The 16469-nt window shown below is 53.7% G+C and overlaps 1 protein-coding gene across 28 annotated transcripts in view; it reads right to left on the minus strand.

Annotated features, from left to right (window-relative positions):
* Positions 1–379: 379 nt before the first annotated feature.
* The window catches only part of MAST2 (microtubule associated serine/threonine kinase 2), a 237250-nt gene continuing 221160 nt past the window's right edge, over positions 380–16469 (minus strand). For 13 of the 28 annotated variants that reach the window (XM_067008485.1, XM_067008503.1, XM_067008572.1 and 10 more), the window contains 19 exons: positions 15679–15780; positions 13258–13390; positions 12136–12197; positions 11787–11872; positions 11118–11326; positions 9965–10103; positions 7954–8086; positions 7042–7207; positions 6358–6459; positions 5976–6098; positions 5693–5802; positions 5182–5378; positions 4695–4978; positions 4392–4589; positions 3522–3748; positions 3187–3309; positions 2611–2747; positions 2281–2474; positions 380–1970 (listed from right to left, as the gene is read on the minus strand). In XM_067008485.1, coding sequence (XP_066864586.1) covers positions 436–1970; positions 2281–2474; positions 2611–2747; positions 3187–3309; positions 3522–3748; positions 4392–4589; positions 4695–4978; positions 5182–5378; positions 5693–5802; positions 5976–6098; positions 6358–6459; positions 7042–7207; positions 7954–8086; positions 9965–10103; positions 11118–11326; positions 11787–11872; positions 12136–12197; positions 13258–13390; positions 15679–15780 — 4260 coding nt within the window. In that variant the 3' untranslated portion in view covers positions 380–435. The remainder of the gene's footprint in view (positions 1971–2280; positions 2475–2610; positions 2748–3186; positions 3310–3521; positions 3749–4391; positions 4590–4694; positions 4979–5181; positions 5379–5692; positions 5803–5975; positions 6099–6357; positions 6460–7041; positions 7208–7953; positions 8087–9964; positions 10104–11117; positions 11327–11786; positions 11873–12135; positions 12198–13257; positions 13391–15678; positions 15781–16469) is intronic. The other 15 variants (XM_067008595.1, XM_067008511.1, XM_059042639.2 and 12 more) reach the window with 5 other exon arrangements.

Genomic DNA, 16469 nt, shown 5'->3' on the forward strand with positions numbered 1-16469 from the left:
TTCTCTGGTTCCCCATCACCTACAGAAAGTCTAAACTCCTAGAAGCCTCTTAGATATTGCCCTGGCCTAACTCACTAGACCCATTTCCAGTTTGAATTACTTTCAGCTCTTTGAATATGCCAGGTGTATGGCAAGTGCTGTACTCTTTGTCTGGACATTCTTTCTCACACGAATCCTCACTCTTCTAACCTAGCCAACTACTACCTATCATCTGTCCTCCAGGTTTGAGCTCAGATGCCCTAGTCTCTGGGAAGCCTAGCTGGCTTAGGCACCCTCCCACAACAGTGTCTCATTCATCATTACATTCTCAGCAGCAACACAGGACCTTAAGTTACAATTGTATTGACTGAAGGAAAGAAGAAAGACAAAGACATAAAGATAGTTTCCAAGAGCGTGTATTACACAGGACTGAGTGCAAGAAGTGGCAAAGAACCTCTATGTTTGCTTTAAAAGCTCATCGGGTGCCAATGCCAAGTCCTGATGCTTCTGAGGGCCCCCTGGGTCTCGGCCCTTCTGGAGCAGGCTGGGCCCAGGCTCCTGGGTGAGGGGGCAGCTTTTGCATGGAATGTCCTGCCTCCTGTCACCTGAGGCATCAGGCACTTTGGTGATACCCAGGGCTGGCTCCTCTTCCTCTCTTTGTGTACACTCAGGCTCCCATAGCCAGCTCTGGCTAGGAACCTCACAAGGTAGATGGGCCAGCCCAGGGGCACTGGGTGGCCATGACTTCCCCTCCTGTCTGGGAGACAGGTTTGCAGGGTGGACTGGAGTTGTAGTTTCCAAATCCTGGGAGCTGGCCAGTCCATCTTTCATTGTTGCCTTTCTGGTTGGGGATGCCCTGTCAGGGCCTTCAACAGTGAATTTCCAGGACCACAGGCCCAGCTCTCCAGAGGTGGAGGCAGTGGAGCAACTGGTGGGGATGAGTCCTGAAGAGCTCGGACAAAGTGCTGTTAGTGCCTGGGTGTGGAGGTGCTGGGCCTTCCAGCAGACTTCAGGGGGGATGGGGTCTGTGGGTCCAGCCCTACCCAGGTTGGGGGCTGGTGACGAGGAGCCCGCAGCCTCTTCAAAGGCTTGTAGGATCCCAAGCCTCTTCTGGGGGACACTAGGGCCTTCCATTCTGGGAGATCCCAGTGTGACCCCTGTCAGTAGGCCTGGGACCACTGGGCCCTGGCTCCTGGGATCCCTGGGCAAGAAGGCATCCTCTTCCTCACCCTCTCCTGCTCCTGCTTCTGCTCCTCGGAGGAGTGGATCCTGGCCCACTTCTGGGTTAGCTACCAAGCTTGGATCCTGTACACCTCGGCTGTTCTCAGGCCCCTCATCAGCATCATCTTCTGAAGAGTCAACCTCCCGGATGGCTTCCTGCTTCTGCAGCGACTCTCGCCGTTCAGCCCGGTCCTGGCGGAGGGTTCCTAGGGCCCGTGAGGGAGCAGCCTGCAGCACCCCTTTCCCTGACGGCACCCCCTTCCCAGACAGCACACTCCTGGTCCCAACTACCTCCAGAGGGCTGACTTCCCTGGGTGGCAAGTCCTTCTTTAGCTCAGGGTAGGGCAGGTCAAGGCTATGTTTTCGAGAAGTGGCTAGCTTCTTCTCGGAAGCAGCAAGTGCAGCCGCCAGTTTCTCAGCTGACTGCACCCTCTTAAGTAGTGGTGAGCGGGGTGACTCCGCACTCCTGGGCCGTGAGAGCTGCCGGCCTAGGGGAGGTGACACGTGAAGCTTGGTAGGGAAGGCCTGGGCTCCGTGGCCAGACAGGGGTGATGGGGATCGCTGGGGTGAAGCTGCTGGTGGTGGAGAAGGGGTGTGGGCCAGTGGTGACAGTGGGATGCTGCCTGCTGACTTGCGCCGTGGAGAGCGGTACTGGCGTTGGAGCTTGGGCGCCAGACCGTGGAGGGAGCTGGGCCGTGTGTGCCCAGAGCCGGCTGGAGAGCTGGGCACGCTTGAGCTGGGGGAGCTGCTCTGTGATGAATTTCCCCCCACTTTACACAGACAGACAGACAGAGACACACAAACACAAAGGCAGAGCAGTTAGCTCTTGGAAGTGACTGAGGGGCAAAACAGGGCTTAGGCCTGGAATGTCCCAGGATCATCAAGGTTACTCCACCAGTGAACCAGAGCCCAGGCTACAGAAATGAAGTCACCCTCCACCTCTGTCACCTCCTCCCCAAGACTGCCGGATCTTAAGGGGGTGGGCTGGATGAGAGCTTCAGAGTGGGACGATTGGGAAGCACAGAGGGCCCAGGACTCTGCTACCTCCCAGGGGCTGTCTCTGCAACCAGCCCTTCATACCTGAATGCACAGCTTCAGGGGTCACCCTGTAGCCCTGAGTGGGAGATCTGGGAGAAAGGCTGTGGCTGTGTGTGGGAGAGCCTGGCCCACTCTCCCCTGATGACAAAGAGCGGTTAAGGGAAGAAAGGCTGCGGCTGGTGTGGAGTAGGGATGCCTGCTTCGTGATCTTCCGGAACAGGGAGCTCCTTTTTCTGCTGCAGAGACAGGGGTCAGAGGCTGTCTGAGTTGGTGCCCAGGGCACACCACACACCGGGCCAAGGTCCAGGGTCCCCAGCACACACTAGCACCTAGGTGGCTGAGAGCAGATCCCCTGGGCTAAGTCTGGCTCACCTTTCTTGCCCATCCTTGCCCCGGCTCCGCTTGCTCCTTCGGGCCATCTTGGCCTTGTAGCTGTCCTTCCGAGCTGGCCCCACTTTAATGGATGTGTTCTCCAGGGGAGTTGTTGAAATAGACACCTTGTTTCCACTCTGGGGATCAGAGCATGAGCCTAGGCTAAGGCCGTGGCTGTGTTCCTGCCCCTGTCCCTCCCGCTGGGTACCGCTGTCCCACAGCTTGAGCTTCTGCCCCTGCATCACCGTGTCTGAGCCAGGGACCACCTTCCTTCTTCACAGATTAGGAAATGGCTCCACTGGAGCCCAAGTGGTTTGGGGTTGGGAAGATAGAGAAGAGGCTCACATGCCCTGTCCTCCAGTCCTACCCACAGCTCAGCAGGATCCCTGCCTTGGTCAATGAGGGTGTCGCCTTCCAGTGAAAACCCTTTGCTATGGCCACACCCAAGTTCCGTGTGTATGTGCATCTGTCCTCAGTGTCAGGTATGTGTGCGCCCAACTCTCCCACTCCCCCATGCTCAGTCACAGACTCATAAGGCTGGAGTCATTCAGGGACCGTGGCACACCCAGCACTGACCTTCAGGATCAGCTCCACCACCTCTGTATGCACCAGCCCGTGCACAGGCTCCCCGTTGACGTGTGTGATGAGGTCCCCCTGACGGAGCCCTGCCTCACTGGCTGGACCTCCGTCCTCCACGTGCTGTCCCGGGGAGAGAACAGTCCTCAGCCTGGAGCCTGAGCATGAAGGGTGGGGCCTAGCTCTGCTCATCGAGTTGTGACCCCTACCCCTCACTCTCTGACCCCTGAGGGTAATGTGGGCAGGGACAGAAGCAGGGACAGACAGGCCCTAGCAAGGGGAAGGAAGAAGAGTGATGAAGCTGGGAGACAACAGGTCTGGATGGCCAGACATACCCACACCATGTGGTGCACAGTGTAGACGTCTGAGTCACCCATGTAGACACGGATGGCCCGCAGGGTGAAGCCATACTTCTTGCCGGCTCGGTGGATGATGATGGGGGGCCTTGAGCTGCTGAGGGCTGGCAGGAAGTCCCTGCTTGGAGAAGAGTCCCTGGATGATGGGTTGGATGACTGGGAATGCGGGGACATGGGGCTGGCCAGTGGAGAGCAGGTGTGGTGCTCTGGAGAAGGAGAAGCCGGGATTTAGTGCGTCCATGCTCGAGCCCGGCCCCTGTCTGGGCTGTTGATCCCACACAGCTCTAGTCACAGAGTCTGCCCCCAGCCAGGTACGTCTTCCCCGCAACCTCTGATAAGCAAAGCGCCTTTGTGTGCCCAGACCCTCGCAGACCCCAGGAGGTGATGGGCTCGCATTTACTGAGTGCTTACTTATACACATTAGGGACCATATAAGCTCTTCATACATACTTGAACGTCACACTTACCCTATGAGTTACCATCATTAATATCCACATTTTTTGATGAGGAACTTGAAGCTCAGAGGGATTAAGCACCTTCTTCAAGATCAAGAGCCCTTCAGTGCTGGAACCAGGATCTGAATATGAGCTCTCTGCCTCAGAGCCTGCGCTCATTGCACGGTGCTATCTGCCTTCTGGAACACGCACACACAACCCCAGACCAACGCACACCTTTAGAGACCCCTGCTCTCTTAACAAAGCGGCTGCAGTGACACACAGCCTCTTGGATCCCTGCCTCCTCAACACACAGAACACAGACAGACCTGCTGCGTGCACACCCCAGCCACGGGCCCACAGAGGTTCCAAGGCCCTTCCTATGAGTTTTATCTTCGCTCCCTGGGGGCCTCACCCGCAGGAATGAGGAGGGACAGGGCTGTGGCTGAGGCGGACTTGATCACTTTGTTGATGGGGCGAGTGGTGCGCTTTTCTAGAGAGTCCCCAGAGAGCAGCCGGTGGCGGGCCCTGCGCACCGCCAGGTCGCTGATGGCCTTGGCTGTGGCTCCCTCAGCCAGCTGTGGGGTCCCGCGGCCTCCTCGAGTCTCCATGGCTGTGGACCAAGTGACCAGTGAGACCTGCAGTGAAGCCGAGCCTCCCCTCCTGGCCCCCTGCTGCATCCCCAGCCTAGGCCCTCTGGCCACCCGCTGGGCCGCACCTGGACTGGAAGCGCTGCTCTGGCCAAGAGGCTCCTCATCCAGCTTCAGCCGCCGTTCCGCTGGCCGTTCAGGGGCAGGCCCGGATACCCCCTCTCCAGATGGGGGTGTCAGAAACCAAGCACCCTCCTGCTGCTGCCTCCTAGGGGGGCCACCAGCCTCCTCAGTGCCCTCAGGGAAGCGAGGCACGTCCAGGAGGCCCGAGCAGTGGCGGCGCACTGTGAGGGGAGGGCTGGAGTCGCTCTCCGTGTGGGATGACTCAGACACTGAAAGCCGCTTCCGTAATCTGTGAGACACAAGGCCTAGGGTGAGGTGGCCCCGGCGGCCTCCCTCCTCCAGCCCAGGCTTCCTCTGGGGCTCATGTCACAGAAGCTCTCTCCAGGAGCCATCCTCTCGAAGGCCCCTCACCGCACCACATGCCTCCCCACCATCCGTGACCACCAGCGGATGGCTGTGCCGCCCACCCCTGGGCAAGCTCTGCATGCTCACATCTCAGGAGAGCCCATCACCCAGCTCCGCTCGAGGCCCCTCAGCCCCGCCAGGCTGTCCGAGCGGTCCTCCTTCTCCTCGCTCAGGCTGCGCTTGGTGGGGGGCGGCATCCGGCGCTCCTCGAGCAGCGAGAGCCTCTCCATGCTGCTGTACACCTGTGGGCACAGGAGACCTGCCGGGACGCCCAACGACCACACCTCCCAAGGAGCGAAAAGGATCCTCAGCGCCCGAAGCCCAGGAATTCGAGCCAGTTCTCCTCTTCCCTCCCCCATATATACCAGGTGAATATTCAAGGAAACAGCTATTCCACTGGTCTGACCTGGCTGCACCCTGGCGTCTCATATGTCAGGGCCCTGAGTAGATCTAGAGGCATCTGTCACATGCAGGCCCAGACCTTTCCCGCTCTTTTCCCAGAGATAGCCCATCCCCTCCTCCCCAGGTGTGCCCCAGGGATGTCCCTCAATAGGTCCTCTTCTCCCAATTCTCCAGCCTGGGCCCACCACAGTCACACCTTGCTGAACCTTGGAGAACAGGAAGAGAACTGGCGAATCTCAAGGTAGCCATCCTCACTCACTTCTTCCTCGTCCTCTGAGTCTATGTGGTGGTATCGCTCTGAGCGGGCTGGGACACACAGAACAGTGCCTTTCAGAGGCCATGGTGGTGGCCTCCTTTAACCCTATCAGACCTCAGGAGGGCCTGGAGAAGTTGCTCCTGATACCAAGTTCACGGTGCACAGGTGTTTCTGGGCACACAGGTAGGATCCCTGCTCCTCCCCATCCCACCAGTGGCCTTACTGTCAAAGTAGCTAGTATCATCCTCTGACTCCAGCTGAGGAATAAATTCAGCCTTCTGACGAAGAAGTCCTGTCCAGTCCAGACCAATAAAGAACGGGTGCTGCTTCACCTCATAGGCACTGCCTATGGACAGGGATGGTGTGGGCAAGGGGCTGGGGTGAGCTGTGTGGAGTCCAGGTCAGCACGTCCAGTGAGAACCTAGGCCTCGAAAGGCTGGGCCTGGAGGCCTCAGCTCTAGCACCTTCCTCTCCCGCCCGCAGGGAGCAGGGCAGAGGTTCAGGATCCAGGGGCACCGCCCACACCTGAAGCCTGAACCTCCCAGTTATATGGAATCAGCCCTACTCCTCCAAGTGCTGAGAAAGGTTAGTGGGGCCTGTCCCACCTGTACCCAGTCTCTCCAGAGGATTCTGGTGGAGCAGTTTTGAGGTGAGATCCTGGGCGTCCAGCGGCAGCGCATCATCCCCCTCGGGCCACACAATCTCATCTGAAGAGTCATTGGGTGTGACAAGGAAAGGAGTGGGTTAGAGAAGTCCCAGAAGTCGTGGGCAGAGTGGGGAGATGGAGAAGAGGGTCCTGTGATAGGATACATTTGGGGAGGCATAAAGGGCCCAGCCCAGAGCCCTGAAAGCCTTGTCTGGGACCCACTTCCTTCAGGTTGTACAGGTTCCTATCCTTCTAGGGGAGTCTCCCACATCCTAGACCATGGCTTGCTCTTTGATCCAGGGTGGCCACTGCAAAGCAGTGACTTCCCCTGGTCTGATCTCCAGCTCACCCTGCCTTTACACTCCAGACACATGTACACACTCACACACACACAGAACTCACACTCACGGGGTATGCACAGACACAACACAGGTACACTCATGCACTCATGTGGGACCAGGCACACAATCAGAACAAGCGCTAGGTGACACAGAGTTTGCATGTGCACACATCTGAGGCAAGCATATCAAACACACACACGTGAACACAGAACAAGAACTCGTAAGCCTCGCAGATGCACGCATAAATCATATTTGTGGATCCAGATTCTGTCCCCTTGGTGGGCCAGGGGGATGGTACCTACCACTGATCACTTGCCCAAAGAGCTCCTCTGGAGTGTCTCCGAAGAAAGGGACGCAGCCCACCAGGAACTCATACAGGATTATGCCCATGGCCCACCAGTCCACTGGTTTCCCATAGCCCTGACGCAGGATCACCTCAGGGGCAATGTATTCCGGGGTCCCGCATACCTGGGCACAAAGAAGCCGGGCTGGCTCAGCATCCAGAGACAGGGAATTGGCATGGTGGCTGGAGGGGTTGGGGTGCTCCCACTTCTGGAGCAGAAAGTCTCTGAATGAAGACTCAGCTCACTCTGGTTAGGGAGCAGGAGCCCCAGGGTACCAGAGGTGGAGCTGTTGGTGGGGTGAGTTTATGTATTTCCTGATTAACTGAAACTTCTAGCTCTAGCCTGGAACCACCACTCCCTTTTGGCACGTGGTACCCACAATTGGTCTCTGCCCTCCAGCCTCCAAAGAACAGACACTACAGTCATATGACTCCTACAGGGACTTGTGAACAGTCGCAACCTGTAATGTCAAATCAGGAAATGTCCTGTGGCTACTCTCAGGACACAGCCCAGTGGAAACTTGGAGCTGTGTTCCAAGGACACAGGAGCCAGGAGAGCTCTGCTCTTTACTGAGGCTAGAAGTCTCAGGACTGACCTCTTATCAGTCTCTGAGAGTGTCAATGGTTATGTGACCTATCTTCTTCAAACCCTGAGGAGGAAGATGATTTTGGATTTTATATCCATGTGATTCTCATGGGCCACCTTATTTTCCAAATGTGCTACCTATCTCAATGCCTCCCTGGAACCAAAAGGTGGAAAAGACATGAGCTCTCAGTCTTAACATCTAGCTGCAAGGTAAGCATGTGGCCTCCAGTCCTTACTCTGAGGCCTGGATTCAACCCCCAAGGTCTCAACCATCGTTCTTATTACCTGCTTGTCCAGGAACTCCCGAGTATCCTTTTCAATGTGGCCCTCGTACAAGTTTGTGGTCAGACTCATGAGGCCAATTTTAGAAAGGCCAAAGTCAGTGAGCTTGATGTGCCCCATGGATGTAATGAGCAGGCTGGGAAACCAGAGAAACAAAAGTTTGAAGTTATTTCCTGGTCTTCCAAGATTGCTGATTTTAGTATATGCCCAATTTCCCACTCAGGCGTCTACTGTGGGACATAAGCAGGATAGCTTCATCAGGGAGACAGGCAGCTGTGAAAGAATAAATAGCTCTGGTTGTATAAGTACTGTACTCTGCACAAGCAACTGACCTGCCTTTTGCCCATTCCCTCAATTCACTTTTGTTTACTGCCCTCAACCATATTCTATACTGAGGGCAAGTATCAGCCAGCTGAGAAACAGACTTTCTTCCACGAGCGATCAGCCTCATCCTAAGGCTCCAGCCATTCCCAGTCCCCTCTCCTGACCTAGGTGGCTCACAACACCCCGAATCAGGGAGAGGGCAAAGGGGCACAATGACCTCATTCCACATCCACGGCTAGTTTTAGGAGGGCTGGTTGGGAGGAACTAGAAGTAAGATCTCACAGAGAACTGTCTCTTCCCCTTCACATACTCTGCCTGAGCCATTTTGTGCCAAAGGCTTCACCCTACTACCCCTTTATTGCCAAATCTGTATCTCTGGCCCTGACTTTTTTTTTTTTTTTGGCCCTGACTTCTTTCATGAGCTCCATGCCTAAAAACTGACCAGATGTCCTACAGGCACGTGAACTCAACCTGTCCAAAACAAGGTCATGCCTCCTAACTGGTCCTCTTTTCAGTGAAAAGCAGTAGTTTCTGTTACCTACTGAGCTCTGTGATAAGTCCTTTAGCAATTATTTATCAAAATATTCTGGCTCATGAAAGGTCTTACAGAGTAACTAACACAACAAAGGTAGGTATTATTATTCCCAAGAGGAGGAACAAGAGGCTCAGAGAGGTTTAATTGACAGACCGGAGTTCAGAGAGTTAACAAGCTCTATGAACTTAGGTCTGTCTAATGTCAAAGCTACTTTCCACTACAGAGGCTTACCACCACCAGCACCAAGGTGGAAATCTGGAAGATATCCCAGACTCCTGCTCTCTCTCACCCCAGCCTTATCATTTCCTTTCCACTTCCCAACACTATCCCTCTCTTCTCCATCCCGACTCTGTTCCAGTGCAGGCACTGTTGTTTTGAGCCTAGACTACTGCCATGGTCTCATCACCTCTTTCCATGGGCAGTGATCTTCCTAAACCTAAATCAGAGTCTGAGTGTGACACTTTGTCACCCTGTGGTTAACAGGCCCTTCAGAGACTCTCTACGACCCTTTAAAATTAAACCCAGACTTAACAAAAGGCCCCTTGATGACCCAATCCCTGCCCCCCTCTCTAGCTTCCTCTCTCACTACTTTAACCAACTAACAACCTCAGCTTCAGCCATACTGTACTATTTGTAGTTCCTGAATGGGACCCTTCCCCACACCTGTGCGTGCCGTTGCAAATCCTGCTCCCCAGCTCGAGAAAGTTCCTCCCACCTTCGCCCACCTGACTAATACCTTCTAAGAAGCAGCCTATACACAGATATTTCTGTCACCCACACTAGATTTAAGCTCTACAGGCCAGGGACTAGAATACAGTGCTTGGCACAGAGTAGATGTCAGTAAATGTCAGGACACTTGCTTAGCCATCTACTAGATGTGTGGATTCTTTTGTTCCTGCTTGGTTTCTTGAGTGGAGCCCCTCAGTGATTCTTTGATGTCAGCAAAGCCTTACGGTGCCCCTGCCAGACCTTGCTGGCAATGTTCTTTGCATTTGGGGTAGTCAGGGGCTAGAGTACCAAGCCTAGATGGACACCCACATGAGCAGTGTTTCCTAGCAGCCATTTGGGATAGGTTCAAACATGCTGTGTCTGCGTTCATTTATCTAGAGACCCAAGAGGGACACCCTAAACAAGGGACTCGGATAGTGGGCATACTTGTCAGGCTTCAGGTCACGGTGCACGATGCCATAGTTGTGTAAGTACTCCAGGGCTAGCACAGTTTCCGCAAAGTACAGGCGCACCATATCCACAGGCAGGGCCCCGATGTTCTTCAGCAGAGTGGCACAGTCTCCTCCTGCAACAAGCCCAGGCCACCATGAAGGGTGGGTCCAGTGCACTGCTCTAGATGGTCTCAGAGGCCCCCAGAGTAGATAGTGTCACAGAATACCCTGGTGACAGAGACTGTGATTCTAGCCCCTCTGCTGCTGGCATGGGTGGGAGAGTGTGGAGGGGAGCTGGAGGTAAGAGGAGTCGGCCAGTGGCTGTCAAGGCCATGGTTCAGGACAAAGAGGGAATGAACCCAGGCCTCTATGCCTGTAAGCTGATTCTTTGGGACAGGACTAAGTTATTTTAGGATGGGAATCCTGTTTATTCTAAACACATCTGGCTGAGACTTCAGCATTTGTTCATTTATTTCCTTCCTGTTGGCTGTCCTTTAGTTTTTGAGTAAAGTAACACTGTAAACTCCCAGCACATACCCAAAGAATGAAAAGCGGAGTTTTGTTCAGCTTCAACTTCAAGACTTAGGCAAAATATCTTTGGAAGCTGTACGCAGCCCTGACGAAGGGAAAGGGAAGGCCACTGGCAAAGCGGCTGCCCCCTCCAGAGTTGTGCCCCAACACAGCTCTCCTACACCATCCCCAGAGCATTTTGTGGGGTATTAAGGGGCATCCCCTTCAAAAACCATCTGCAAGGGCAGTGGCTTTCCTCTCCTCTGAGGGCCCAGATGCAATCCTCCCAGCATCCGACCCTGGGCTTTGGTGGCTCTGCTACCCCCTTTGTTCCTGCCAGGTGCCAGCAGGTCTGCCAGGCTGTGCAGGCTTTGTAGCTTTGCGGCTGATACATCCTGTCCTGACATGGGCAGCCTCATGGCAGCTACTGCTCCAGAAGCCTCTCCCTGGGAGGGGCACGGCACCTTGTGCCCACCATGGCCAAACGGTCTCTGAGATCCTAAGGCAGAAACCAAGGCCAAAGAGAGGTTGGGAAGCTGGGCCCTGAAACTTCACGCCTACACAAGCTGTTGGTCCCTGCTCAGGGCTGTCTCAGATTATGCCGTGGCCCCCAAGCCAGGCCACCTTTCCCCCAGTACCTTCAACATACTCCATCACCATGCACAGGTGGCGCTTGGTCTCAAAGGAGCAGAACATGCTGACCACAAAGGGGTTCTCAGCAAAAGTCAGTATGTCACGCTCCACAAAGGCCTGCTGGATCTGGTTCCGTAGGATCAGGTTCTGCTTGTTGATCTTCTTCACGGCAAAGCGCTGCCGGGTGGACTTGTGCCGCACCAGGAATACGGCCCTGGAAACAAAGCCCATCCGTACCCCACGGCCCTCAGCCCCTGAGCTGTGCTCTCCTCCACTGCGAGCTTGGGTGGTCAAACTGCTTCCTCTCACACCTTATCAATGCACAGAACAAAGGAGCAGGGGGTGCTTATCAATGAGAAGGATCTGAGCACCTGCCCAGGGAGCTCTTCAATTTCCTGATATACCAAGTCCTGAGGACACAGCTCAACCCCTCCTCAGAGCTCAGTGAGAGGAGGAGTGCCACCAAGAGGAGAGGGAATCTTTCCTGTGAAAGGAACCACACTCAGATGTCAGAGGAAACTGGGCTCTTGCCTCTCCTGGAGGCTTAGAGGAGGGACAGTGTCCGTCCTGAGGCATCTGGTGCTCAGAGGATTAGGCATCATTCACTTCCGGAAGGAAGAGCCCCAGGGCTGACTTAGCTCCAGTCCCGGCCACACCCTGACCCCTGCCTTTACCCATAGGCGCCATTGCTGATGAGCTTAATGGTTTCGAAGTCCTCTTCAGAGGGTGTCTTTTTAGATGTCAGAGATGCTCCACGGCCCTGGAAGACACGGGAAAAGGCAGGAGCCAGGAATGCTTCTCAGAGCTCACATTTTTGGGGAAGCTGTGGCCCCAGCATCTGCTCAGCTCTTAGCCCTGCCGTGGCCTCCTGCCCATTCTTCCCCAGGAACTGAATGACCTCTCAGACAGTGTAAGCAATCACCCACTCCACCATCCCTCCTTCAAGCAGTCTCTTAGAATTCACAGCCCTTTGCTTCACAGGGCCCCCGCTCCAGGACTGAGGCAGGAGCTCAGGGTCTTTACCTCGACTGAATCATCTGTCTCCGGAGTGTCAGGACTGTCATAACTGCTCAACTGGGCCATTTCTAGAAACAAAGCAAGGACACAAGAGAAAAGTGTGCGTGGCAATGTCAAGACATCGCAGCAGTCCATTCACATCACATGACAGATGCGTGTAGGGAAGGCATTAATGCTTCCAGCATCAGGCTGGCAGGCGGTCCTGTGGCTCTATCCTTAGTGCAGTCACAGCTTTTGGACTTGTTTGCCAAATAATATTGCCACCCCTATTTCTAGAAGTCCAGTGCCCTTCAAAAGGCCTGGCAAAATCTACAAAGCTTCCCTCAAACTTGGGACAATGCCTGAAAACAGGGCCCAAAGCTGGGCTGTCTGATAGCTGGCCCCCATCCTGCTGGTCAAGACTCTGCTTTGCCAGATGAGGCTGGGAAGCAGGAAAGGCACGAGTGGGACAACTAGAGACTCGGGATTTGGAAGCCCAGGGTTCATGAGGGGCTCAGTGTGAAGGCCCAGAGAATGGCATTATCTTCTGAAGCCCTGAGTTAGGACCACCCCAAAGACACAGGAGGACTTGTGAGGTGGCAGCAGGAGAGGCAAGCATGCAGAGGAGGTGACCATTTTTGAAAATGTGATTGTGGGGCTTCCCTGGTGGCGCAGTGGTTGGGAGTCCACCTGCCGATGCAGGGGTCACGGGTTCGTGCCCCGGTCCGGGAAGATCCCACATGGTCCGGGAAGATCCCACATGCCGCGGAGCGGCTGGGCCCGTGAGCCACGGCCGCTGAGCCTGTGCTCCGCAATGGGAGAGGCCCGCGAACCACAAAAAAAAAAAAAAAAAAAAAGAAAAAAAAAGTGAGTTATTGTGGTCCTCTGTGATGACCTTTTGATCTTAGGCTCTAAATCCAACGCAGGTGGGCCCAAGGCAATCCAGCTTGGGTTATATAAGGCAGATGTGGATAATCCTGAAGGAGGGGCTGTTTTATGACAGAGAACACAGAGTTTTTCCTATAGCCCTCGGGCCTCTGATGTTGTGTTGTGTCCCTGTCCAACTAAGCCTCTTCTCCAAGTGGCTTCCCTGCTGTTAGAGCTTGTAGGCTGTGGGGCCTCTTTGCAGCCACCAGGCCGCATGCTCACCCTCTAGGGGATCCCGTGTGAGGCCCAGTTGGCTAACGATGTAGCGGGGAATGTCACATTTAATCCCTTGTCCCTCTTTGGCGTGGCCCTCAGCTGCTTCTAACAGATGGTAGAACTCTTCAGGGTCAAACTCCTGTACCGGGGAGAGAGGTAGTCAGTGGTGAGGGCTACAAGAGCAGGCTGCTGGTCTCTTTGGTTTTACAGCATATACCCAGAGTAGGATGAACAAGAAGACTTCCTCTTTGTGATGGACACCCCTACCCCTGAATCCCCAGAAACATCATGATTCAGGAACCAATGGGGACAAAGCTGTCTTACAGGTCACCTCCAGACTGGACATCCTAAGTATTTGCTGTCTTTACAGCAATAAGAACCAGAGCATTTCATTTCCAGAGAGCTCTGCCTATTCGCCTGGTCCAAAGCCTTGTGCCAACCAGACACGGCACTGTCAGGTGTTTTCCCACACCCAGTGAAGACGGGAAGTCCTGGCACACCTTCAATCACACTTCACAGCCCTGGCGGTGCACACACATGCCTTCAGACATCTACTGAGCAACCCCTGTGTGCTGGGGGCTGGAGGTCCTTGTGGACACAGCGCAGAAGTCCTTGTCTGCCTGGAGCACATAGGAACGAGGGCCCCATTGACTGAGTGCCTACTAAGTGCCACTATGGGCTAAACCCTGAAGACACCTCTGTGACCTTGGTGAGGAAATCAAGGCTCACAGAGATGCATGGACTTGACCATGGCCTCAGAGGTAGGAAGAAAGAGAAAACCAGCACGCAAACCCAGGCCTGACTCCAAGCCCCTGTTTAACCACAGACTTCATGTCCTTGAGGGAGAGGCCTCTGTTCACCACGACCCCAGCCTCCACTGCTTTCTTTACCTCTGGTCTCACGGGTTTGGAGAACTCTACGACTACCTATGTGGATACAATCTAACCCAGACTGGAAGTCCTTTTACCTTCTTCTTCACCCTCAGTCCCTGTCCAGTCAGAATGTCTACTTCAGAAATCCCCCTCTACCCAACTCTTCTGCTCTGTTCTCCCACCACTGTCCTAGTTCTGGGCGCTCCTCTCTCTCACATGAACTGCTTTAAGTGCCTCTGCAAGGCTGTCCCTGGCTCATCCTGCCTTCTCTTCCAATTCACTATCCATGTTGCAGCCAGCGTTATCTTTCTTAGGAGTAAATCTGATGGAGTAAATTCCTATTTACTCAGAAGTAAATAGGAATCAATTACTGATACATGCAATAACATGTATGAATCTCAAAAAAATTATGCTGAGTGAAAGAAGTCAGAACATACTATATGATTTAATTTATATGAAACTGTACAAAAGGCAAACTTATCCATAGTGGAAGAACAAATAAGTGGTTACCTGGAGTGGGAGGTAAGGTGGGCAGGGGAAAGGGACTGACTGACTGCAAAGGGGCACAAGGGAATTTTCTAAGGCGGGAGAGATGTTTTCCATCTTAACTGTGGCAATGATTAGACAGGTGTATATTTGTTAAAACTCACTGAACTGTACACTCAAATGGGATATATTTGTATGTAAATTATACCTCTATAAAATTAGTTTAAAAAAGTAAATCTGACCATGTCATATTCTTACCTAAACTTTCTGATGGCTCCAAGGAGCCTTAAGGATAAATGCAAACTCCTGAGCCAAGAACCCAACACTCTCCATGGTCCTGTCGTGGCCTACCTCCAGGGTTTATCCCTCACCAACACTTCAACAACTTGTACTCCATCAAATGCCTTTTCTGATGGCTCTCCCCTGGCAAACTCACAATTATCCTTCAAGTAGCTGCCTAAGCTTCACATTCCCCAGGGAGCCTTCACTGAATGTCCATCTCTGTTCATCCTGAGGAGGACTACAGCACTTCCTTCCCCATGTCCCTATTGCACCTTGTACTTCCCTTGGTTGCAAACTTCTTCCAGTATCATAATTATTATTTGCATGTCTCCATGCCTCATACCTAAGGCACTAAAAGACGAAATCTAACTCTACTGCAGAGGAGGCATCGTAGGATCAGGGACTCTGCTTTATTGACGCCTGTATCTCCAGTGTCTAGAATGACGCAGGTACTCAGTAAAGTGTCAATGAATGATCAAATGAAGGGTGGACTCAACTTGTGCAAACGAAACTGGCCTGTGCTCCTCACCCCCAGGGTCCCCACTGATCTGGGGCCTGCTCCGTGTGGGCTGGGCAGACGAGCACCCCTCCCTGCCACACTTCTCAGGAGCATCCGCTTTTCCTCACAGGGATTTGCTTGCGTGTCATATTTAAATAAGGACTTCAGCAGCAGAAATGGCAGTGGGTGCCCCCACAGTTCTGCTGTTAGCAGAATACTTCCTCTACAGCCCCCATTCCCTCCCCTCCAGCCACCCCCCCTCCCCCAACCTTCCCAGAGCCCACTCACCAGGCATTCCAGGAGACGAGCAGGGCGGGCAATGACAATCATCAGCTTTTTCACCAGCTGCATCACAAAAGCCACTTCTGAACTCTCTGAGCGCTCATGAGCCTGTAGAGAAGACAAAGGATGCTTAAGCAATCCACTGGCCCAACATGGCTGAGTGAAGCAGGCAGGACTGGGTTGGGCAGAGCCTACTCTGGGGAGAAGCTGATAAGTGGTTGAGAGAGTGCTGCAAAGTAAAGACCTTAGAGAGGGTCAGTGGGCCGTGAGGGGGCACAGGCTGCTCACCAGGAACCACATGAGCTGAGGAACACTACATGATGCTGAAGAATGTCACAAAGACATGCAGCTTCACCTGCTGCTCCATCTAGCAGGCTTCACTTACCCTCCAGACCCCAGCTCAAGGGGTAACTCCCAATGGAGCCTTCACTGTTGCTCACTTTCCACCACAGACAGACTGTAAGGAATAGAAAGACCTCAAAGCAGGAGAGTGATGTGACCAGAAGGGATTTTAGAGAGATCACTTTGGCTGCAGTGTGGATGGTGCACTAAGGAGGGCAAGCCTAAAAGCAGGGAAACCCACCAGCAGGCTACTGCAATAGTGCAGATGAAAAAGGCATAAGTCAAGGCAGTAAGAATGGAGGGAAATGGACAGACTGGGCCATCTCAGAGCAGTCCTGAGGGGTGGAAGAGGCAGGAATAGATGGTTAAGTACAACGACAATTTTAAGGAAACTTCATTGAACCCATAAATGAAATAGACAGTATAAAAAATACACAGTTTAGGTGAGGATAGGT

This window comes from Kogia breviceps, chromosome 1 (genome assembly GCF_026419965.1).
Source record: "Kogia breviceps isolate mKogBre1 chromosome 1, mKogBre1 haplotype 1, whole genome shotgun sequence".
NCBI lineage: Eukaryota > Metazoa > Chordata > Mammalia > Artiodactyla > Physeteridae > Kogia > Kogia breviceps.